This window comes from Salarias fasciatus, chromosome 6 (genome assembly GCF_902148845.1).
Source record: "Salarias fasciatus chromosome 6, fSalaFa1.1, whole genome shotgun sequence".
NCBI lineage: Eukaryota > Metazoa > Chordata > Actinopteri > Blenniiformes > Blenniidae > Salarias > Salarias fasciatus.
Genome location: NC_043750.1, coordinates 3,548,434 through 3,573,336, shown reverse-complemented (window position 1 = coordinate 3,573,336; position 24,903 = coordinate 3,548,434). Strand labels below are relative to the sequence as shown.

Below are 24,903 nucleotides of genomic sequence, written 5' to 3'. Positions count from 1 at the left end.
CACCTCCGGGCGCCATGGCAACGCGCGTGTGAGTGTGAGATTGTGAGAGAGAGAGAGCGTGTGTGTGTGTGTGTGTGTGTGTGTGTGTGTGTGTGTGTGTGTGTGTGTGTGTGTGTGTGTGTGTGTGTGTGGGGCGTGTTATCATGCAGATGCAGCCCCCCCCCCGCCCCCCTCCGGCTGGCTCCGCCCCTCCTTCCTCTGCTCCGGACCAATCAGAGCGCGGTGTGGGGGCAGGGCCGGGCCGAGCTGTTCCATCTGAGGCCAGCGCGGGGGGGGGGACCGGCAGCCCAGACCCAGACCCGGACCCAGCGCCGCGGAGTGTGTGAGTGAGTGAGTGTGTGTGTGTGAGCCGTGACTGTCGCGCTCTCGCCTCCTGCCGCAGCTCGTCCGGACTCGAGCCCGTGTCTTCGTGTCCCGGTGGTCTCGTGGGGCTCCGGGAGAGCTCGTGCTGCCCCCCTGCCCCGCTGACCCCCCCGCTGTCGACGCCTCGCGGCCGCTCCGCTCCGGACCACCGGCAGGATGATCGCCGCTCAGCTGCTGGCCTACTACTTCACCGAGCTGAAGGATGACCAGCTCAAGAAGGTGAGCGGGGGGGGGGGGCGCCGGGATCGGGATCGGGGGGGGGACCGGGACCGCGGGGGGTGGGGGGGTAAAGGCTGCTGCAGTGTGATTGATTAGGGCCGGTCAGCTGTGATGGATGTCCTTGAGAAAGGCCTGGTCAGGGATGGGGGGGGGGGGGGGGGGACTGCTTCCGGAGCAGGGGTTTCCATGGCGACCGAAGCAGACAGGTGTCTGGAGGGGGGGGGGCTGCTTCATCCCTCATCCTGAAACCTGCAGCCCACCTGACCTTGGTCTGGAGAGTTTACCCTCTGGAGGGGGGGATGTGTGTGTGTGTGTGTGTGTGTGTGTGTGAGGGGGGGCTACTGAAGTTTAATGGAGCTCTGATCAGCAGTTAGCAGGAGCTAGCGTTAGCTGCTAGCTAGGGGTTAGTTCCCTGGATGGTCCATCAATCATTCATCAGTCCTGGATCGGGTTCTGGGTTCTTGGAGCTGCTGGATCAACACGATCAGTGTTCAGGAACCCGGCTCTGGGGTTCTGCCTCACTGGAGGGACTGTAGACCCGGACCAGACCCGGACCAGACCCGGACCAGACCCGGACCAGACCTGCACTGGAGCTCCGGTCCAGTTTTCTCTTGAACCGTTGTTCTTGTTTCCCCCTCATGTCCGTGCGGGTCTTTGACCTTTAACCCCTGCCCATCCTCTGGTCCTGTTCCCCGGTCCCCCCCGGCCCGCGGCACTGGGTGTCCTCAGGAGGACGGTCCGGTGTCCAGCCTGGAAAACCTGGAACCGGATCCTAAAGTCAACATGGCCTGAAACGCTCCTGCCCTGTGGCTGAGTGACCTTTGACCCGATCAGCTGGAGAGAGTTCAGATGAGGCTTTTCCCTGAAAGTCGGCGCCGCTGAGGTCGTATGGGGCGACAGGAGCCGCCCGGGGTCAACAGGAGCCGCAGAACCGGGTCAGACCAGCAGCTGGACTCCTCGGGACTCAAAGGACAAACAAACAGACGTGGACTCTGCCTTTTGGCAGCGGCGGGATTCGAACCTCTGCTGCCCCCCCCCCCCCCACACACACACACACACACACACACACACACGCACACATCAGCTCACTGGCTCCAGTCCCGGTCCTGGTCCCACTCCCGGTGCTGAGCTGGAGGTTCTGCAGCTCTGACGGAGCAGCAGGTGGGTCTCACCACCATCCAAAGGAAAGGCAGGTTCTGCCTGGTCCAGTCCGGTCCGGTCCAGTCCGGTCCAGTCTGGTCCGGTCCGGTGTGATCCGGTCCGGTCCGCTAGCTGCCGCCTGGTGTGGCCTCAGATGTTCCCGGTGTAGCTTCAAATAAAGAACTCTGTAAACGGACCAACACAACGTCAGTCCTGGGCTCTCTGGCCCCGCCCCCTGTCGCTCTCTGGCCCCGCCCCTGTCGCTCTCTGGCCCCGCCCCTGTCGCTCTCTGGCCCCGCCCCTGTCACTCTCTGGCCCCGCCCCTGTCACTCTCTGGCCCCGCCCCTTGCTGCTTTCTGGCCGCGCCCCTGTCACTCTCTGGCCTCGCCCCTCGCTGCTTTCTGGCCGCGCCCCTGTCGCTCTCTGGCCCCGCCCCTGTCGCTCTCTGGCCCCGCCCCTGTATCTCTCTGGCCCCGTCCCCGTCGCTCTCTGGCCCCGCCCCCTGTCGCTCTCTGTCCCCACCCCCTGTCACTCTCTGGCCCCGCCCCTTGCTGCTTTCTGGCCACGCCCCTGTCACTCTCTGGCCCCGCCCCCGTCGCTCTCTGGCCCCGCCCCTTGCTGCTCTCTGGCCCTGCCCCTTGCTGCTCTCTGGCCCCGCCCCTTGCTGCTCTCTGGCCCTGCCCCTTGCTGCTCTCTGGCCCCGCCCCTTGCTGCTCTCTGGCCCCGCCCCTTGCTGCTCTCTGGCCCCGCCCCTTGCTGCTCTCTGGCCCCGCCCCCGTCGCTCTCTGGCCCCGCCCCTGTCGCTCTCTGGCCCGCCCCTTGTCGCTGTGTTTTTTCATCTCTGGCTCCAGAATTCCATCATGATGGAGTCCTGGTGTGCATGTGCGGTGTGTGTGTATGTGTGCGGTGTGTGTGTGTATGTGTGCGGTGTGTGTGTGTATGTGTGCGGTGTGTGTGTGTGCAGTGCGTGTGCGGTGCGGTGTGCGTGCGTGCGTGTGTGTGTGTGTACTGACTGACTCTCCGCCGTTCCAGATCGACAAGTACCTGTTCTCCATGCGGTTCTCGGACGACACCCTGAAGGACCTGATGAGCCGCTTCAAGCGGGAGATGGAGGCGGGGCTAGGCCGCGACACCAACGCCACCGCCACCGTCAAGATGCTGCCCACCTTCGTCCGCTCCATCCCGCAGGGGTCGGGTAGGGCTGCACGCACACACACACACACACACACACACACACACACACACCACACACACACACACACGATGTGACGGAGTCACTCTGACGGGGGCCGCTGTTCTTCACCGCAGCAGTCGCGGGTTCACACTCGACCGCTGCCGGTCCTCCTGCCATCATCTTTTCACCCTGCAAACTTTTCACCAGTATTCACGTCCCATTCGCATCCTCCCACTGGCAAACCGAGCGCCGTGCTCACTTCCTGTTTATCGCCCGTCAGATGGGGAAACCCGGAAGTGATGTCATGATGACGTCACCGAAAGGTTCCCATTTTGGCAGGAAAATAATTTCTTTTCATGACTGACGTACTGGGAGATGCAGCGGTAGGACTGTTTGTTTCTGCATATTTTTGAACAAATGACCATGAATTCATTACGGGGATTTATTATGTTTTGTGGGAGAAAACTTTGATTTTCATTGTTAATGACCTGAGGGGAGGGGCCTGCGGGGTCAAACCTCCACAGGCCCACCTCCAGCTGTGGGAGAGTCAGACTTCCCTCTGACTGAGAGAGTGGCAGCCTGCGAGCGTTGACTTTTGACTTGTTACACTGGAGGTAACAAAAGCCCAATGTCTCTGTGAGAATGTTCTGTTTCCTTCCTGTTCTTTTTCTAAATACTGTAAATAGTTTTGAGCTCGTCATTTTGTTTCCTCACTTTGGGATTTGTTCTGGGAAAATAAAAGAACCCTCAACATCATCTACCTTCGGCTGTGCCATCATTTTAACAACAAACAAGGACCCACATCACACACACACACACACACACACACACACACACACACACACACTCTGAGGCGGTCTGCTGGGGGGCGTGGCCTGGCGCGGCGTTCCCGGCTCCGGCCTGCGGAGGGAAAATGTGCTGAGTCGTGGAAACGCCGGAGCGGCTGTTGGGCTGTTCTCCGTCCCGACAGCACAGCAGCTCCAAACAACAGGCGCAAAACTACAGTCAGACCTGAAGATCACCGCAGAGAGCAAGGGTGGAGGTGGAGGTGGAGGGTGTAGGTGGAGGGTGCAGGGTGGAGGTGGAGGGTGCAGGGTGGAGGTGGAGGTGTCCTGGCAGCGTCCTGAATAAGCGTCTCTCTGGACGTCAGACTTTGTCCTCCAGGCTCCACGAGGAAGACTCTGCTCCTCTTCCTCTCTTCTGTTGTTCGTCCTCACTGGAGGACTTCAGAGGACCGGCGGCTGTCCAGTGAGACGGGGCGGCGGCGGGGGGGGGGGGGGCGGGGGGGGGGGCGGGGGGGGGGGGGGGGGGGGCAGCGGGGGGGGGGGGGCTATTAATAGCTCCTCCAGGTCACGCTGACATGTTAAAGGGCAGAGCTGGAGGGACGGACGGAGCGAGGGGACAAGTGAGTCAGAGTAACGACAGACGGGGGGGTCTGTGTCTGGGTCTGGGTCTGGGTCTGGGTCTGGGGGGGGGGCTGAGCCCGGCCCTGGACCCGGCCCCCAGCCCCGGCTACATCCAGACGGCTAAAAACCCGTGGCGGAGATCAGACTCCGAGGTGAAAGCCCCCCCCCCCCCACCGACTAGAACCTCTGAGGTCCTGACGGTCTGAGCTTCTTCCTCTAGAATGATTCTACGGTTAAGGCCTCGGTATGCTTCCCCGTCGCAGCAACGCCGTTCCTACGCCATCACCCCTACGCCACCACCCCTACACCACCACCCCTACGCCATCACCCCTACGCCATCACCCCTACGCCATCACCCCTACGCCATCACCCCTACACCTTCACAGACATAGACATAGATCTATAGACATAGATATCTGGACTCGCTGCACTGACCGAACATATATCTGCATATATGACATATCGGACCCGGGCTGTGGAGGAGGAGAGGCTGAGCGGACCAGGAGGAAATGTTGGTGAAACTAATGAGCTTTTGGATGATTAAAGCCGTTTGAGGAGCGGCTCTACACACAGCCCCGTCTGCTAGCAGTGCTAACACTGCTAGCAGTATAGCCATGTGCGCCGCTCCATTCTGGATCTAAATTTCTCCTGAAGCTCTGTTGGGATCAGAAAAGCCTTCGGGGTGAGGATATTGTTCTACTTCATTCTATAAACAACACGAAAGCGGACCAATCACAGCCCTCGGCGTTCACGTCACCACGCATCGCCTCCAGGCGTGGTTAGGATTTTCGGGAGGTGTGCGTCAAGCCCCGCCGTAGGGGGCTGCGTAGGGCGCTGCGTAGGGAGCTGCGTAGGGCGCTGCGTAGGGAGCTGCGTAGGGAGCTGCGTAGGGCGCTGCGTAGGGAGCTGCGTAGGGCGCTGCGTAGGGAGCTGCGTAGGGCGCTGCGTAGGGAGCTGCGTAGGGAGCTGCGTAGGGCGCTGCGTAGGGAGCTGCGTAGGGAGCTGCGTAGGGAGCTGCGTAGGGAGCTGCGTAGGGAGCTGCGTAGGGAGCTGCGTAGGGAGCTGCGTACATGGCTTAGGGACGGCGTTGCTGTGACGGGGAAGCTTACTGAGGCCTTGAGAGAGCAGATCAAGAGCCGCAGGGCTGGACCACCAGGGATCCAGGGATCAGTGGATCCGGGGCTTCCTGGACCTGGTTCTGCAGTTCTGGTCCTCCTGGCCTCCGGCTGTCCCTCTAACCCTCTTCAGGCTCCTCAAGACTTTGGAAGCAGTTCCAAAGGGGGAACGTTTGGAACCCGTCCAGACTCCGTCTCCGTGGAAACAGGCTCAGGCTGCTCAGTGGGGGGTCTGGTTCTGGCTGCCGGACCAGGTTCTCCCCCAGAGTTTTACCCCGCCTCCCCTGGTAGCCCGGGCAGCCGGACTGGAGTCTCTGGAGGCCTGGTTTTGGCCCACGGGGCTCATGTTTGACACCCGTGATTTACCCCAGAGGGAGTCCTGGTTTGCCCCCTGGGGGGGCAGGAGGGGGGGCTTCATCTGCCCTGTCCTCCGGTCAGAGTCCGCCTTCAGTAGCCACATCAGAAAGACCCGGTTCTCCAGGAACCAGTTCCACTCTGGAGACCAGAACCCAGCCTGGAGACCAGAACCTGGCCCGTAGACCAGAACCCGGCCCGTAGACCAGAACCCGGTCTGGTCCGGTCCGTCTTCTTCACCCGTGGACAGCTAAACGCCGTCTCTCGTCTCTCGTCTCTCGGTGCCCAGGTTGATCCGTGACGTCAAAATAAATGTTGACGGTTCGACGCCGCTGGATGAAACCTTGATCTGCTGATAAGCTATTGATCAGCTCCGGTCGGGGGGGGTCAGGGGGGTCCAGAGGGTCAGGGGGGTCAGGGGGGTCCAAAAGGGTCAGGGGGGGTCAGGAGTGACACTGCCGGGGACAATAACTGCGTACTGAGACAGTCTGCCGGTCCAAAATGTTTTCCTTTCAGAAAGTCTTTCTCTCAGGGAGGAGTTAAAATAAAGGAACTGCTGTGATCTGCCGGGTCGGGCTGACGGGTTCTGGCCGGGTTCTGGCCGGGTTCTGGATGGGTTCTGGCCGGGTTCTGGACGGGTTCAGGTCCAGGATCTGTCTGAAGAGAGTCCACTGAGCAGCGATCTGATCAGTCAGGGCTTCATGTGCTGAACGTCCCGCTTCCTCCAGATATCCAGATATCCACCTAGCATGTAGCACGTAGCATGTAGCACGTAGCATGTAGCACGTAGCATGTAGTAGCGGTGTCTTCTGTTTTCTGCTGGTGTAACCAGGACTTCACACACGTGGCGTCACAGAATTATCTTTTTCTATTGCAGTTGCGCTCTCTGACCACTAGAGGGCTCTGTCTCATTGGACTACAGTCCCTCATGGTCCCATTAAGGCCCAATCCCATCTCTCTTTCTAGCCCCCCCTCAGCGTTAAGCAGATGTTCGGCTGGTTCTCAGGCTGAAGGGCCGGTCCAGCTGGTCACATGTTCACTCACTGTCACATTTCTTTGATTTGTTGTAAATAAAAACCCTCATGCTAGCTTGTGAACCGCTAGCAGTAGCTTTCTAGCAAGCTTGCTAGCGTTAGCATCGATGCTAGCAGCAGCGTCTCTCCCTTCAGTTTGTTAGAGTGTTTCCATGGCAACTGGTCTCTTACCGACTCCGCCTCCACCCAGCAGTAGCTCCGCCCTGCGCTCCGCTCGTTGTTAGCTACCATGGCGTCTCCGAGTCGACCTGAACGCTACAGCGGCCGTGGGTTTTTGCTAATCGTCATTGGCATCGCTCCGCCTGTGTCTGTATGAGGAGAACTGAACCAGGGGAGCATTTAGCATTTAGCATTTAGCTCGTGTTTCATCTGAAGCTTTCCGGAAACATGGCCGGACGAGGAGGACGAGGACGAGGACAGAGACGTGAAGACGACTGATTTTAGAAAACAGTTCTGATTTATTATTCGTGTTCACGTGTGACGTTGACACCCCTAGCATGTAGCATGTAGCATGTAGCATGTAGCGTCCACCAAGCAGGTCAACTAGTGGGCACCATGGTCTCCGTCTGCTGGTCCAGGTCCTGGGGTTGGACCGACCGTGTCCTCGTCCGTCTCAGGTTCGTCGTCCAAACCGCCGTCCTCTCCCGTCCACCGGCTGAGCGTCTCCTCAGGTCTGCGTCGGAGACCTGAGGATTCGGCCTCACCGCTGTCGGTCCAGCACTCAGGGCTCAAGGTCTTGCTCAAGGACACTTCAGCATGTGGACGGATGGGGAACGGAACCTGCGGTCCAGCTGGGAGACGGCGGTTGTCTCAGCTGAGACGGCGTCCGGCGGTTTGCTGCAGCAGCTGTGTGGTTGTTCTACACTGTGGATGGTTGTTGTCCTCATGTGGAAGACGCTCCAAGCTGGTACCTTTCACCAGGGAGTCCTGCTGCGGGTGGAGCCGTCCAGAGGGGACGGACGGTCCGCGGCGTGTCTGCGGTGTGTCTCCGGCTCATTCCGTCCCGGTCGCGGCGGATAAAATAGCTCGAGGCGTAAACAGCGGTCCCGTTGTTGAGGCCGGCGTCTCGCTCCATTGGCTGAACGGTTCCCGGGACGCCGTCCTCTGGAGGACTCTTAATCCCCGGCCCCCCCTCGTCCCCCGCCGGTCGGTGTCGGGTGAAATGTCCGCCGGCGTCCAGCCAGCTGTCCTCAGCGGCGAGTGTGAAACACAGAGCCTATTGTTGAATCTGGCGGCTCTCTTAAGAACCTTCAGAACTCGGTTCCGCTGGTATGTTGGCATCCGCTGCTGTCATAGGTCACAGGTCATAGGTCACAGGTCACAGGTCATAGGTCATGGTCGTACCAACGACCGATCAGTACTGGGCACACAAGAACCCTGACAGAACCTGGCAAGCGGTGCCGGTACCGACGAGTCGCTAATGGACACTGGCCTGCTAACAGACACTAGCCTGCTAACACACTAGCGTACTAGCAGACACTGGTGCGTTAGCAGACACTGGCGTACTAGCAGACACTAGCGTGCTAGCAGACACTAGCGCACTAGCAGACACTAGCGCGCTAGCAGACACTAGTGCGCTAGCAGACACTAGCGTGCTAACAGACACTAGAACGCTAGCAGACACCGGCATGCTAGCAGACACTAGCGCGCTAGCAGACACTAGCGCGCTAGCAGTCACTGGCGCGTTAGCAGACACTAGCGCGCTAGCAGACACTAGCGCGCTAGCAGACACTAGTGCGCTAGCAGACACTAGTGTGCTAACAGACACTAGCACGCTAGCAGACACCGGCATGCTAGCAGACACTAGCGTGCTAGCGGTGCCGTTGTAGCCGTGGATCTGAAGCAGAGCAGCACGACCAAGATGAGGCTTCTAGCCCCGCCCACTCCGCTGACGTGCGAGCTCCTGACGCTGTTACGCTCCCGTGTGTGAATGCTGCGTTCAGGGCCGGCATGGAAAATCCAGACTCTTCCACTGCCTCAGCCTCCGGGACGCGTTCAGGTTCCAGAACACGGAACCCTCGGTCGGTACCAATAAAATGACCGGATTCAGAACCATCTGGATCGGGATGCTAACGGCAGCTTCACTCGATGAGCTAGCGCCACCAAAGCTCCAGCAGGGCTCGGGTTGAATCAGGTTTCAGCTCCAGAACCCCCAGAACCCCCAGAACCCCCAGAACTTCGAGAACCTCCAGAACCTCCAGAACCCCCAGAACCTCCAGAACCTCCACTCCTGACATGTCGACACAACCGGAACGGTGAGTCTGAATATGGCTCCGCCCCCTCTGCCCACAGAGAAGGGAGACTTCATCGCCCTGGATCTGGGCGGGTCCAACTTCCGGATCCTGCGGGTCAAAGTGACGCAGGACAAGAAGCAGCCAGTCCAGATGGAGAGCCAGGTGTACGAGACGCCCGACGACATCATCCACGGCAGCGGCTCCCAGGTAGGACCCCCCCCCCCCCCCCGAGCAGCGCCGCGACCTCCGCTGACCTCTGGAGAACAGCCGGGAACAGCCGGCGGTCGGGCCGTAACCCGAGAACCCAAACACGGCCGAAGCGCGTGATTGGCCGGCGCAGACAGAGCGAGACAGATGGCGGAGCAGGGGTAACCCGATCCGGCTCTGCAGTAGGAGCTCCGCCACGTCCTGAGGTCAAAGGTCACCGACGAGCAGCGCTCTGACTTCAGCACCAGACGTCAGACCAGGAGGGACCGGTTCAGGAACCCAGTCTGGAGTCTCCGTCAGATCTCACTTCAAGCAAATTGAAACCTTTCACGTGAATCTGGTCCAGCGCTGCTCAGCCCGTCCCTGCAGAGCCCCTACCCAGCATGCTTCACTTCTGTCCCGGCTTCAGCAGTCCTGGAGCAGGGACAGGCTCATCCTGACACAATAACTGCATCCAGGTGTGTTGAAGCAGGAGCTGAAACGTGCTGGACAGGAGTTCTGCAGGACCAGGACTGATCTAGTCCGTCAGAAAAAGCTCCTGGTCCTGGTCCTGGTCCAGATTCTCCCGGGCCTGGTCCCGGTCCTGGTCATGTGTGTTAATATTCATCATGCTGCTGCTGTCCTGTCGCTCAGCAGTCAGTACAGCCAATCAGTGATCAGTACAGCCAATCAGCAGTCAGTACAGCCAATCAGTGATCAGTACAGCCAATCAGTGATCAGTACAGCCAATCAGTGATCAGTACAGCCAATCAGTGATCAGTACAGCCAGTCAGCAGTCAGTACAGCCAATCAGTGATCAGTACAGCCAATCAGCAGTCAGTACAGCCAATCAGCAGTCAGTACACCCAATCAGTGATCAGTACAGCCAATCAGCAGTCAGTACAGCCAATCAGTGATCAGTACAGCCAATCAGTGATCAGTACAGCCAATCAGCAGTCAGTACAGCCAATCAGTGATCAGTACAGCCAATCAGCAGTCAGTACAGCCAATCAACGATCAGTACAGCCAATCAACGATCAGTACAGCCAATCAGCGATCAGTACAGCCAATCAGCAGTCAATACAGCCAATCAGTGATCAGTACAGCCAATCAGCGATCAGTACAGCCAATCAGCAGTCAATACAGCCAATCAGTGATCAGTACAGCCAGTTCACACTGACACACACGCGTTGATGGCTTTTCCCATAACATATATGCTATAATATATATATAAATATATGCTGTAGTATTTTTACAGTGTAGAGAGTGCTGCTGTGGTATTTTTACAGTGTAGAGAGTACTGCTGTAGTATTTTTACAGTGTAGAGAGTACTGTTGTGGTATTTTTACAGTGTAGAGAGTACTGCTGTAGTATTTTTAGTGTTCAGGCTGATCTTCCAGTGAAGCCAGTGGACTGGCTGGTTTTTGAACCCTGCTGCAGAGTCAGAGGACCTGTGACGGAGCACACTGCCGCCCTCTGGTGGTCAGACGGGGAGGACTGGGTGTTGTTAAAGCTGAACTGAGAGATCATTGGTCCTCCAGGACTTCCTGTCCAGCTCAGTAGACGTGTCCTCGGTGTGAATGCAGCCTGCTGCTGCTGCGGCAGCCCTGGTCTCGGTCCGGACCGGCTGTGGCCCGGTCCCGGCCCTGGTCCCGGCCCTGGTCCCGGCCCTGGTCCCGGCCCTGGTCCCGGCCCTGGTCCCGGCCCTGGTCCCGGTCTTGGTGACGTGTCGGTCTGGTTGCAGCTGTTCGACCACGTGGCCGACTGCCTGGGAGACTTCATGGAGAAGCAGAACATCAAGGACAAGAAGCTTCCTGTGGGCTTCACCTTCTCCTTCCCCTGCGCCCAGACCAAGCTGGATGAGGTGAGCGCTGCCGCCGCCGCCGCCACCGCCGCCACCGCCGCCACCGCCCCCGCCGCCGCGCCGTGCCAGGCTGGACAGCAGGGCTCATGCAGTGTGTGTGTGCGTGCGCTCCACAGGCGGTGCTGGTGACCTGGACGAAGAAGTTCAAGGCGAGCGGCGTGGAGGGGGCGGACGTGGTCAAGCTGCTGAACAAGGCCATCCAGAAGCGCGGGGTGAGACGCTGCCGTCCTCCACCGTGTCCGTCTCCGTGTCCGTCCTCGGTTGTGTGTCTGGTGTAACTCTGTCCCCGTCCGTCCCTCGGGGACTCTCAGGACTACGAGGCGGACATCATGGCGGTGGTGAACGACACGGTCGGCACCATGATGACCTGCGGCTTCGACGACCAGCGCTGCGAAGTGGGGATCATCATCGGTGAAACTCGTCTCTCTAAACTCTGTCCTCCGAACGGCGGCGCCGCCGGGCCCACTGGGCCCGCCGTGACCGCCCGCCTGCTTCCAGGGACGGGGACCAACGCCTGCTACATGGAGGAGCTGCGGCACATCGACCTGGTGGAGGGCGACGAGGGCCGCATGTGCATCAACACGGAGTGGGGCGCCTTCGGGGACGACGGCTCGCTGGAGGACATCCGCACCGAGTTCGACCGCGAGATCGACCGCGGCTCGCTCAACCCGGGGAAGCAGCTGTGAGGCTCAGCCGGCGGCGGCGGCGGCGATGGCGCCGCGCCGGCGGGAAAGACGAGCCGCTGTGCTTGTGTCCGCAGGTTCGAGAAGATGGCGAGCGGCATGTACCTGGGCGAGCTGGTCCGCCTCATCCTGGTCAAGATGGCCAAAGAGGGGCTGCTGTTCGAGGGCCGCATCACCCCGGAGCTGCTGACCCGCGGAACCTTCCAGACCAAGCACGTCTCCGCCATCGAGAAGTGAGCGCCGCGCCCGTCCGTCCCCGCTTCCTGTCCCCTGTCCCCGCTTCCTGGCCTCTGTCCCCGCTTCCTGGCCCCACTTCCTGTCCTTCCTGTCCCCGCTTCCTGTCCCCACTTCCTGTCCTTCCTGTTCCCAGTTCACTAGGACTTCCGGTCCCCAGTTCAGGACAACTTTCTTCCTGTCCTCAGTCCAGGAGGACTTCCTGTCCCCGGTCCAGGACTTCCTGTCCCTGGTTTGGGAAGACTTCCTGTCCCCGGTCCAGGACTTCCTGTCCCTGGTTTGGGAGGACTTCCTGTCCCCGGTCCAGGACTTCCTGTCCCTGGTTTGGGAGGACTTCCTGTCCCCGGTCCAGGACTTCCTGTCCCTGGTTTGGGAGGACTTCCTGTCCCCGGTCCAGGAGGACTTCTGTCCCCGGTCCAGGAGGACTTCTGTCCCAGGTCCAGGAGGACTTCTGTCCCAGGTCCAGGAGGACTTCTGTCCCCGGTCCAGGAGGACTTCTGTCCCAGGTCCAGGAGGACTTCCTGTCCCCGTTCCAGGAGGACTTCCTTCCTGTCCCCGGTCCAGGAGGACTTCCTGTCCCCGGGTCAGGAGGACTTCCTGTCCCCGGGTCACGAGGACTTCCTGTCCCAGGTCCAGGAGGACTTCCTGTCCCCTGTCCAGGAGGACTTCCTGTCCCCTGTCCAGGAGGACTTCCTGTCCCCTGTCCAGGAGGACTTCCTGTCCCCGGACCTCAGAGTCGGTCTTGTCCCGCAGGACGAAGGAGGGTCTGAAGAAGTGCATGGAGATCCTGACGCGGCTCGGCGTGGAGCCGTCCTCGGAGGACTGCCTGGCCGTCCAGCACGTCTGCACCATCGTGTCCTTCCGCTCCGCCAACCTGATCTCCGCCACGCTGGGCGCCATCCTGCTGCGCCTGAAGGAGAACCGGGGCGCCGCCCGGCTGCGCACCACCGTGGGCATCGACGGCTCGCTCTACAAGATGCACCCGCAGTGAGTGTCCGGCCGCCGCGCCGCGCCGCCGCGAGCGCAGCAGTTAAACCCCGCCCCCTCTCCACAGGTACGCTCGCCGTCTGCACAAGACGGTGCGGCGCCTGATCCCGGACACGGACGTCCGCTTCCTGCTGTCGGAGAGCGGCAGCGCCAAGGGCGCCGCCATGGTGACGGCGGTGGCGTACCGGCTGACGGAGCAGGCGCGGCAGATCCAGCAGACGCTGGACGAGTTCCGGCTGAGCCAGGAGCAGCTGCTGCAGGTCAAGCAGCGCATGAGGCAGGAGATCCAGCGCGGCCTCGGCAAGGACTCGCACGCCGATGCCACCGTCAAGATGCTGCCCACCTTCGTCAGGAGCACGCCCGACGGATCAGGTGCCGCCGCACACCGCTAACAGACACACGCCGCTAACAGACACACGCCGCTAACACACGCCGTTAACAGACACCACTAACGCACGCCGCTCACATACACCGCTAACACACCGCTAACAACCGCTAACACACCACTAACACACACCGCTAACACACAATGCTCAGATACACAGCTCACACACACCGCTCACAGACACAGCTAACACACACCTCTCACACACACCGCTAACACACACCGCTAACATACACACAGCGCTAACACACACACACACACCACTAACGCACACCGCTAACACACCGCTAACACACACCGCTAACACACCACTAACACACACCGCTGACAACCGCTAACACACCACGAACACACACCGCTAACACACGACGCTAACACACACCGCTAACACACACCACTAACACACAATGCTCAGACACACAGCTCACACACACAGCTCACACACACCACTCACACACACCGCTCACATACACAGCTAACACACACCTCTCACACACACCGCTAACATACACACAGCGCTAACACACACACACACACCGCTAACGCACACCGCTAACGCACACCGCTAACACACACCGCTAACACACACCGCTAACATACCACTAAAATACACTGCTAACACACCGCTAACACACCACTAACGCACACCGCTAACACACCGCTAACACACACCGCTAACACACCACTAACACACACCGCTGACAACCGCTAACACACCACGAACACACACCGCTAACACACCACGAACACACACCGCTAACACACGACGCTAATACACACCGCTAACACACACCACTAACACACAATGCTCAGACACACAGCTCACACACACAGCTCACACACACAGCTCACACACACCACTCACACACACCGCTCACATACACAGCTAACACACACCTCTTACACACACCGCTAACATACACACAGCGCTAACACACACACACACACCGCTAACGCACACCGCTAACACACACCGCTAACATACCACTAAAATACACTGCTAACACACCGCTAACACACCACTCACACACACCGCTCACACACCGCTAACGCACACCGCTAACATACACCGCTAACACACCGCTAACACACAATGCTCACACACACCGCTCACACACACCGCTCACATACACAGCTCACACACACTGCTAACACACACCACTCACACACACCGCTCACACACACTGCTCACATACACCGCTAAACACACACCGCTAACATACACACACCGCTAACACACATACACCACTAACGCACACCGCTAACACACCGCTAACACACACACACCGCTAGCACACACTGCTAACACATCGCTAACACACAACGCTAACACACATCGCTAACACACCGCTCACATACACCGCTAACACACCGCTAACACACAATGCTCAGACACACAGCTCACACACACTGCTCACACACACCGCTAACAGACACAGCTAACACACACCGCTCACATACACCGCTAACACACCGCTAACATACACCGCTAACACACACACACTGCTCACACACACCGCTAATACACTTTCAGCCGCCGGTCTCTAACAAGGCCTGTCCTCCCGTCCTCCCGTGCTCCTGTCCTCCCGTCCTCCTGTCCTCCCGTCCCCCAGAGAACGGAGACTTCCTGGCTCTGGACCTCGGAGGGACGAACTTCCGGGTGCTGCTGGTGAAGATCCGCAGCGGGAAGCGGCGCTCGGTGGAGATGCACAACAAGATCTACGCCATTCCTATCGAGGTCATGCAGGGGACGGGAGAGGAGGTGAGGGTTCTGCCGGGTCCAGCAGGAGGTTCTGCCGGGACACGGCCGGTCCTGACCGCCTCTCTCCGGTCTGTGTCCCGGCGTCTCGGTGTCCCTGCAGCTGTTTGACCACATCGTCTTCTGCATCTCGGACTTCCTGGACTACATGGGGATGAAGAGCGCCCGGCTGCCTCTGGGCTTCACCTTCTCCTTCCCGTGCCACCAGACCAGCCTGGACGCCGTACGGCCGCCGCCGCCGCCGCACACTGGGCGGAGTCTGCCGGGAGGAGCTGACGGAGGTGCTGTGCTCTCTGCAGGGGATCCTCGTCACCTGGACCAAAGGATTCAAGGCCACGGACTGCGAGGGCGAAGACGTGGTGGAGCTGCTGCGAGAAGCCATCAAGAGGAAGGAGGTAACGGCAGACCGCCGGCACGCCGCAACGGCCAGCAGGGGGAGCCGCTCAACCCCCGAGTGAGCCAAAGCCACGCAGAGCCCGCTCTGAGCCGTTAGCCCCCCGTTAACTGCGGTTAGCCCGCTCTGAGCCGTTAGCCTGCCGTTAGCCCGCTCTGAGCTGTTAGCCCCCCCCGTTAGCCTGCGGTTAGCCTGCTCTGAGCCGTTAGCCCCCAGGTAGCCTGCAGTTAGCCCGCTCTGAGCCGTTAGCCCCCCGTTAGCCTGCGGTTAGCCCGCTCTGAGCCATTAGCCTGCCGTTAGCCCGCTCTGAGCCGTTAGCGCCCCGTTAGCCTGCGGTTAGCCCGCTCTGAGCCATTAGCCTGCCGTTAGCCCGCTCTGAGCCGTTAGCCCCCCGTTAGCCTGCCTTTAGCCCGCTCTGAGCCATTAGCCTGCCGTTAGCCCACTCTGAGCCGTTAGCACCCCGTTAGCCTGCGGTTAGCCCGCTCTGAGCCGTTAGCGCCCCGTTAGCCTGCGGTTAGCCCGCTCTGAGCCGTTAGCCCCCCGTTAGCCTGCGGTTAGCCCGCTCTGAGCTGTTAGCCCCCCGTTAGCCTGCAGTTAGCCTGCTCTGAGCCCTTAGCCTGCGGTTAGCCCGCTCTGAGCCGTTAGCCCCCCGTTAGCCTGCAGTTAGCCCGCTCTGAGCCGTTAGCCCCCCGTTAGCCTGCGGTTAGCCCGCTCTGAGCTGTTAGCCCCCCGTTAGCCTGCAGTTAGCCCGCTCTGAGCCGTTAGCCCCCCGTTAGCCCGCTCTGAGCCGTTAGCCTGCCGTTAGCCCGCTCTGAGCCGTTAGTGCCCCGTTAGCCTGCGGTTAGCCCGCTCTGAGCCGTTAGCGCCCCGTTAGCCTGCGGTTAGCCCGCTCTGAGCCGTTAGTCTGCCGTTAGCCTGCCGTTAGCCCGCTCTGAGCCGTTAGCCCATTCTGAGTCATTAGCTTGCTGTTAGCCCACTCTGAGCCGTTAGCATGCCGTTAGCCTGCCGTTAGCTTGCTGTTAGCCCACTCTGAGCCGTTAGCCTGCCGTTAGCTTGCTGTTAGCCCACTCTGAGCCGTTAGCCCATTCTGAGTCATTAGCTTGCTGTTAGCCCACTCTGAGCCGTTAGCTCGCCGTTAGTTCGCCGTTAGCTTGCTATTAGCCCACTCTGAGCCGTTAGCCCGCCGTTAGCTTGCTGTTAGCCCACTCTGAGCCGTTAGCCCGCCGTTAGCCCGCCTGTACAGACCGTGTTGTGGCGGCGGTGCGTTGAGGTGACCAGACTGTTTGCAGGCGGATCGTCGGGCTGGAGGAAGACGCCAGAAACATGTAGTGGCACAACTAAGACCCAGAATGGGTCCATGATCCCCATGGTGAACACCGACTACTGTTCTACAGTCTAGAACCGTCCTACAGTCTAGAACTGTCCTACAGTCCAGAACCGTCCTACAGTTCAGAACCGTCCTCCCGTCCAGAACCGTCCTACAGTCTAGAACCGTCCTACCGTCCAGAACTGTCCTACCGTCCAGAACCGTCCTACAGTCTAGAACCATCCTACCGTCCAGAACCGTTCTCCCCATCAGGAAGTGTTCGGTCGTCACTTCTTCAGAACAGAACAGTGATCCGGACTCAGGTGGTTTAAATGTTTATCAAAAGAAACTGAAGAGTGACTGAACATCAACAATACCCACAATGCCTTGTGTCTGCCTGTCAGCTCAAAATACCTCAACAGCTCAAATGTATTGAGGAAAAAAATAAAGATGGATGAAGGTGAAGACCGAGGCCAGCAGAGGGCGGGGGTGGAAAGTGACGGAGGAATGTTCCGCAGAACCAGAAGGTTCCGCAGAACCAGAAGGTTCTCAGGCTGTGACTCAGACCTGGTCTGTTCTCCGGTTAACTTCATCGTTCCTGGTTAAACCGATCCAAACACGACGACGTCCGACGCTCCTGTTCCTGGAATGACTCCAGACTCCAGCTCCAGTTCAATACCAGGCCGCACTCAGACGCAACCGTGGTGGTGTTTAACCGCCGCGCCGCCTCCGTGGACGCCTCCGTGGACGCCTCCGTGGACGCCGCGCCGCCTCCGTGGACGCCTCCGTGGACGCCTCCGTGGACGCCGCGCCGCCTCCACACTGCCTCTGTCAAATGTGTCCATCGCCAGGTCCTCCTTTACAGGATGTTTCCCTTTGAACTGTTTTGGTGACGGTAGCTGAAGTGGCGCCCCCTCATGGACGCTGGTCTTCGTTGTGGACGATCTGATGGTTTTTCATCAACGTTTAAATCTCAGTTTCCGCGTTTTGTCCCGACATCCTGCAGTGGATCCCAGAGGACTTCAGGGGAGCTGAAGGTCTGACCAGCTGAGCCCCATCCGGTCGGGCGGAGTCACCTGATCTCGCCCCATCGGGCGTGGTCACCTGACCTCGGCCGGGCGTGGTCACCTGACCTCGGCCGGGCGTGGTCACCTGACCTCGGCCGGGCGTGGTCACCTGACCTCGGCCGGGCGTGGTCACCTGACCTCGGCCTGGTGCTGCTGCGCTCGCCGAGGCTCCTCCGGTAGAAATCGACTCACGAAGCGGCGTTTCGTCCGTCCTCGTCCAACTCGCCGTGTGAGCGCCGGTCCCAGCGTGCGGACGCCTCGAGAGCGTCCTGTCCTGTCCTGTCCTGTTCTGTCCTGTCCTGTCCTGTCCTCGCCGTGGCGTCCAGCGGCTCGCCGTCCCCTGTTGTCTGTGCCGGTCTGGTCTCCAGCTGTTGAGTGACGAACTGATCTGATTCTTCCAGGTGGAGGATCCAGTAAGTATTAGGGCGTAGCGCCGTGCCGCACCGTGCAGGTAAAGCGCAGACAGCCGGCGCTGTGCGCGCGGCGTGCGGCATGCGGCGCCCGCCGGCGGCGTCTGGGCATGCGAGTGGCCTGCATGGTGCTCCGAGTGCTGCTGCAGGCTCCAGGGTGTGTTGAACATTAACCGCTGCTGCTGCTGTGGCCGGGCGGCGGCGAGCCGCTGACTGAACCGTAACACCGGCCGGAGCCGGCGTGTGGTGTGTGGGCGGCCTGCGGCCCAGTGGCGGACGGCCCGCGGCCCCGGGACGGCGCGCGGCATCCGGACGGCGCTCGGACGGCGCCCCTGGGCGGCCCGCGGCCTCCGGACGGCACGTGGCCCCGGGCGGCGCGTGGCCCCCGGGCGGCACGTGGCCCCGGGCGGCGCGTGGCCCCCGGGCGGCGCGTGGCCCCCGGGCGGCGCGTGGCCCCCGGGCGGCACGTGGCCCCCGGACGGTGCGCGGCCCCCGGACGGCGCGTGGCCCCGGGCGGCGCGGCGGCTGACGGCGGCGCCTCTGCTTGCAGGAGTTCGAGCTGGACGTGGTCGCCATCGTGAACGACACGGTGGGGACGATGATGACCTGCGCCTACGAGGAGCCCACCTGCGAGGTGGGGCTGATCGCAGGTGAGCGTCCCGACGCGCGGCGCCGCCGCCGGCCGTCTCGGCGCGACTCCTGACCCCGTGACCCCCCGACCCCGCAGGAACCGGCAGCAACGCCTGCTACATGGAGGAGATGAGGAACATCGAGACGGTGGACGGCAACGAGGGCCGCATGTGCGTCAACATGGAGTGGGGCGCCTTCGGGGACAACGGCTGCCTGGACGACATCCGGACGCCGTACGACCAGGCGGTGGACGAGAACTCACTCAACGAGGGCAAGCAGAGGTCAGCATGGAGCCGCGCCAGCCGGTCGGCGGTTCGATTCCGGCCCAGCGTCACTCTGTTACAGCCACACTCGTCCTCATTCCTGCTCGTGTGTGTGTGTGTGTGTGTGTGTGTGTGTGTGTGTGTGTGTGTGTGTGTGTGTGTGTGTGTGTGTGTGTGTGTGTGTGTGTGTGTGTGTGTGTGTGTGTGTGTGTGTGTGTGTGTGTGTGTGTGTGCAGCTTTGAGAAGATGATCAGTGGGATGTACCTGGGGGAGATCGTCCGGCAGATCCTCATCGACCTGACCAAGAGAGGCTTCCTGTTCCGGGGACAGATCTCCGAGACGCTGAAGACCCGGGGCATCTTCGAGACCAAGTTCCTGTCCCAGATAGAGAGGTGAGTCGGACCGGACCGGACCGGATCGGACCTTCTCTGGTTCTGCTTCACTGCTTCCGATCAAACCAATCAGATTAATGGACTCTGAAGCCTGCTGACTCCACACTGAAGCTCCTCCTCCTCCTCCTCTTCCTCCTCCTCCTCCTCCTCTTCCTCTCTCCCCCTCCCTCCTCCTCCTTCCTCTTCCTCCCTCCTCCTCCCTCCTCCTCTTCCTCCCTCCTCCCTCCCCCTCCCTCCCCCTCCTCCTCCCTCCTCCTCTTCCTCCTCCTCTTCCTCCTCCTCCCTCCTCCTCCTCCTGGTGTGAGGTGTGTGTCGGTGTGTGTTCAGCGTTACTGACGGTCAGTCAGCTGATTCCTCAGCAGCTGGAGATCAGACTCGTCTTATTTCCCCTGAATGAATTGAAGCTGAAGCCGTCCAGCGTCCTGAGAGCTGACAGGAGACACTTCTGGGGACATTTGGGGACATTTGGGGACATTTGGGGACGAAGCTCATCCAGCTTTATCTCCATGTGGTGGAGTCAGAGAACAGCTGTGTGTGTGTGTGTGTGTGTGTTCTTGTATTTCTATCCTTGTCGGGGCCAAATGTCCCCACAAGGATAGCAAAACGTGGAACGACGTGCCTTGTGGGACCTTTTTCCGGTCCTAAGTAGGAGAAACAGTGTTTTCTTGACCATGTTGTTGTTACTGAAAAAAGTAAAAGTGCAAAAACATTTCTTTAGGGTTAGGCTTTGTTGTGGTGTGGGTTAGGGTTAGGGTAAGGGTCAGGGTTAGGGGCTAGACATGAATGGGAGTCAATGGACGGTCCCCACAAGGATAGAAATACAAGACTGAGCGTGTGTGTGTGTGTGTGTGTGTGTGTGTGTGTGTGTGTGTGTGTGTGTTCTCGTATTTCTATCGTTGTTGGGGCCAAATATCCCCACAAGGATAGCAAAACGTGGAACGACGTGCCTTGTGGGGACCTTTTTCCGGTCCTAAGTAGGAGAAACAGTGTTTTCTTGACCATGTTGTTGTTACTGAAAAAAGTAAAAGTGCAAAACATTTCTTTAGGGTTAGGCTTTGTTGTGGTGTGGGTTAGGGTTAGGGTAAGGGTCAGGGTTAGGGGCTAGACATGAATGGGAGTCAATGGAAGGTCCCACAAGGATAGAAATACGAGACTGTGTGTGTGTTTTTGTGTGTGTGTGTGTGTGTGTGGTGACATGTGACCGGCTCTGACCGGCTGTGGCTCCGCCCCCAGCGACCGCCTGGCGCTGCTGCAGGTGCGGGCCATCCTGCAGCAGCTGGGCCTGGACAGCACCTGCGACGACAGCATCATCGTGAAGGAGGTGTGCGGCACCGTGTCGCGCCGCGCCGCGCAGATCTGCGGCGCCGGCATGGCCGCCGTGGTGGACAAGATCCGGGAGAACCGCGGGCTGGACCACCTGGAGGTGACGGTGGGCGTGGACGGCACGCTGTACAAGCTCCACCCACAGTAAGACCCACACACACGCACACACACACACGCACACACACACACACACACACACACACACACACACACACACACACACACACACACACACAGTAAGACCACACACGTTTTCATGGGAAAACGAGGGATGAACTCCTCTCTGACACCGGGGTCTGTGCAGCATTCTGATTGGATACTGCCGGGGTCTGTGCAGCATACCCCAAAAATCGACGCCCCCTGGTGGCCGCCATATTAAATTCAAATATGGCCACCTTGCTAAGTCTACTTTATGTACCGTATTGTTTCCAAATATAAGACGACTCTGATTATAAGACGATCCGTTTTTCAAATATCACTTTGTGAAAATAAAAATATGTTGAAGACAATAAGGTTACTCAGAAAACAACTTTTTATTGTACAATTATTCTAAACCCAAAAACTCACAACAGAGAAAACACTTCATGTGATTTAAGATCAAGAAATTTTACTGCAGTATTAAATAAAAACTATATTCTCTTTCTCAGAATCTGAGGCGGTGACTCAGTGAAGAAGCAACAATTCAGAACCTCAAAGGTTCAATAACTGCATTAATGATGTGAATAACTTTGTAACCATCAAACTCCAGTTCTGTTCAGCTTCATGAACATGAATAATTCAGCCTCCTGGATGTTGGGTTCAGTCTGGCCTGTAGAGAACAGTTCTTCAGAGAGAAAGCAGCAGGTTTCAGCTGCTCTGAGCTTTTATTACTTTCTCCTGAAGGCTGTAAAACTGAAACAAACCAGACAAATATAGAAGTGAACAAACACACAAGATGGATCACAGCATACATCACTGTCTGAAAACTAATCCAGTCAGTATTTAAAATCAGAGCTGCTAGCTCAATGCTAACTATTAATGGAAACGACATTGGCATGCTAACGAATTAGCATCTGCGTTGAAACTTCATAACAAACTGACAAACTCACAAATATCAGTTCCACCTCCATCCTGAACATCAGCTAAGTATACTCGAGTACTGACAGGCAGGTATTCTGGATGCTGTTTGAAATGAAGCTTAGAAAAACCAGCAGCAGCCACACTGCTCAGTCTTCTTCTCTCACTGCTGCAGGCTGACACTCTGTCCAGCTCACTAGCTCCCCCTAACGGGGGGCGGAGCCACTGCATGGAGCAGAGGCAGTCCAGCTCCCCGGGACTCTGGCTCCATCCAGTCCTCCATCAGAGCACCTCCCCGTTTTAGAGAAAACCCTTCCTGGAAAAACATACCGTCTTATATCCGGGCCCAGACGGTAATATCTCCCTGAATACAGCAGACACAGAGCTGCCTTCCAGATCTACCCCCATGTTTTCAGGGTCTGTGGATTCAAGGAAGCCATTTATAACGGTGTTTGCGTCCGCCATCTTGGATTTCAAGATGGCCACCAAGCAGTTACCCTAGCTTTATATCTCTGGAACAATAAACCGTGAGAAGAAACTTTCAAGGTCTACCTCTCGGTTTTAAGGGGCTGCGGATTCAATGAAGCCATTTTGAAATTGATTTGAAACTGCCATCGTAGATTTCAAGATGGCTTCCACCCAGTTGATAGGCTGCAGATTAAAAGAAGTGTTTTGGAATCTCCCTTCCTCTGCCAACCCCATGATGCAGGTGATGGCCGATTCTTATAAAACTGCCGTGAAATAAACTGTCTCCGTGCGAGTCGAACCGCGGGCCGCCATCTTGGAATTCTGCGTCAGAGCAGAACTGGCAGAATGAAGTGGCCTCATCAGCAGATAATTCTGATCCAGAGGAGAACAAGCCCGCCGGGCTCGTCGGATTCAAACCTAATCCTGAGTTTTCAGGCGTTTCCATGGAGATCTTAGAGCAGAATGAAGCTTTGTTCAGATTTACAGAGGAATAAAAAGTCCAGGTAAACAGGGATTGAGAATCGTCCGATCAGAATCAGCTGTTTGAGGTTGATGTAAAATGCAGCTGGACTGACGGGACAAACCTGGCTGTTGGATCGGCGTTGGGTGGTTCGGTGTCGGGTGGACCGTGTCGGGAGGGTCGTGTAGGGAGGATGTTGTCGGGTGGTTTCGTGTTTGGTGTCGGGTGGATCATGTTTGGTTGATCGTGTTGGGAGGATCACGTTGGGTGGCTCGGTGTTTGATGTTGGGCGGTTCGGTGTCTGGTGGACCGTGTCGGGTCTCTGCGCCGTTTAGCGTGACGTCAGGACGGCTCTGGTCTGGTTCAGCTGACGGTGTCCAACCCGTGGTGCTCGGAGCCGCTCGCTAACGCCGGCCCCTGCTTTCCCCCTGCAGCTTCTCGCGGATCTTCCAGCAGACGGTGAAGGATCTGGCCCCGAAGTGCGACGTGACCTTCCTGCTGTCGGAGGACGGCAGCGGCAAGGGCGCCGCGCTCATCACCGCCGTGGGCTGCCGACAGCGCGAGCTGGACGCCCAGCAGCACTGAGCCGCGACCTGCGACCTTCCACCTCCACCCGCCGCACAGCCCGACTCCATCCCCCCCCCCTCGGCAGCCGTGACTCCACCTCGCCCCCTACTGCTCCGCCGCAGCGCAGCGACCGGGACTGAGCCTCTGAATATTTATTTCTCCTGCATCTTAGGGTTCTGATTTCCACGTCTGTACATTTCCTCAACAGCTTGTCAATAATCTGATCAATCTCGACTCCCTGGGTGTGCAGTATCTGTGTATTGCTGATTTTATTTTTATATGGAGGCAAATATAGAGCTGTATTTATATATGCTGAGGCCACTTTGAATCCAGAGCTCATTCGAGTTTTGCACCATGGAGCCCAGTAAGTCTGCACTTTTTATAAGCCCGGTTCTCCCTGCAGCTGCCAGCCGGTCCCGGGACGGACGGACGCCGGTCCCGGGACGGACGGACGCCGGTCCCGGGACGGACGGACGCCGGTCCCGGGACGGACGCCAGTCCCGGGACGGACGCCGCTTCCTGCAGGCTTTCAAAAGGGCTTCGCTACAAGGGTAGAATGCCGGAGTCACGGCTGTCCCCCTCAGCCCACTAACCCCCCCTGGTGTCCATGTCCGCTGGCTCACTTCCCTGTGCAGCACCGGCTCGTCGATCGGGACACGGCGGGAACCGAACCCGGCGGACAGGTCCTGCTCTGTCCTCCCGCCGTCTGTGAACTTCTCTGCTTTTGGTGTCGTGATGAATCGCCACTTCTCTCGGTTTAATGTGCAAAGAAGAAATGTTTATCGGAGCGGAGTGGAAATAGTGAGCGCTTCTGTGTAGCTGTGTGTCTTCCTGTTCTGACCTGTAGCTTTCAATGGGGACTGCATGCCTTACGTCACGCCCCGCCCCTGCCAAGCCCCTAGCCCCGCCCCCTGCAGCTTCTTTGTTCCTTTTCTGTTTTTTACATCACGTAGAGTTGTGATCAACACAGTAAAAAGTGACTTCATTAAATTATATTTTGTTGTGGAGTAAATCCTGTGTCTTCACTGAGCTGTTTCCAGTTGGTCTAGTGTGGGGGGGGGGGGGGGGGGCAAACAAAAGGTCCTTAGGTCCGTGGGCCAAAGACGGTCCACCAGTGGCTTCAATCTGGCCGCCAAGCAAATGCTAAAAACTGAAAAAAAAGCACCGGGTTTTTTAAAACACATTTATTAATGGTAGCAGACAGAACAACACAGAGTGATGCTGCCATGGAAGCTAGCTAACTAGCATTAGCCTCAGAGCCATGGAAGCTAGCTAACTAGCATTAGCCTCAGAGCCATGGAAGCTAGCTAACTAGCATTAGCCTCAGAGCCATGGAAGCTAGCTAACTAGCATTAGCCTCAGAGCCATGGAAGCTAGCTAACTAGCATTAGCCTCAGAGCCATGGAAGCTAGCTAACTAGCATTAGCCTC

At 58.6% G+C, this 24,903-nt stretch overlaps 1 protein-coding gene across 5 annotated transcripts; it reads left to right on the top strand.

Moving 5' to 3' along the window:
• The first annotated feature begins 294 nt into the window (after positions 1 to 294).
• Positions 295 to 24,485, top strand: LOC115390421 (hexokinase-1-like). 5 transcript variants are annotated; one of them, XM_030094284.1, is made up of 19 exons: positions 297 to 582; positions 2,755 to 2,917; positions 9,098 to 9,246; positions 10,970 to 11,089; positions 11,206 to 11,301; positions 11,401 to 11,500; positions 11,588 to 11,771; positions 11,850 to 12,005; positions 12,760 to 12,993; positions 13,061 to 13,365; positions 14,992 to 15,140; positions 15,241 to 15,360; positions 15,437 to 15,532; positions 18,306 to 18,317; positions 18,865 to 18,964; positions 19,042 to 19,225; positions 19,444 to 19,599; positions 20,833 to 21,066; positions 23,341 to 23,491. In XM_030094284.1, exons 1-19 carry the CDS (start codon positions 520 to 522, stop codon positions 23,489 to 23,491), a joined length of 2,772 nt encoding a protein of 923 aa, XP_029950144.1. In that variant the 5' UTR covers positions 297 to 519. The 5 variants fall into 5 exon arrangements, with proteins under 5 accessions (XP_029950147.1, XP_029950144.1, XP_029950148.1 ...); XM_030094288.1 differs by lacking the exon at positions 18,306 to 18,317 and having other exon boundaries at positions 298 to 582; positions 23,341 to 24,485; XM_030094283.1 differs by lacking the exon at positions 297 to 582 and having other exon boundaries at positions 23,341 to 24,485.
• Positions 24,486 to 24,903: the final 418 nt, after the last annotated feature.

What these genes read in the sequence shown, in the direction of transcription:
- LOC115390421 (XM_030094284.1), top strand. Translation starts at nt 520, where the DNA reads ATGATCGCCGCTCAGCTGCTGGCCTACTACTTCACCGAGCTGAAGGAT. An exon ending in CTCCATCCCGCAGGGGTCGG is followed by an intron (nt 2,918 to 9,097) that starts GTAGGGCTGCAC and finishes CTCTGCCCACAG; the next exon opens with AGAAGGGAGACTTCATCGCC. An exon ending in CTCAACCCGGGGAAGCAGCT is followed by an intron (nt 11,772 to 11,849) that starts GTGAGGCTCAGC and finishes TTGTGTCCGCAG; the next exon opens with GTTCGAGAAGATGGCGAGCG.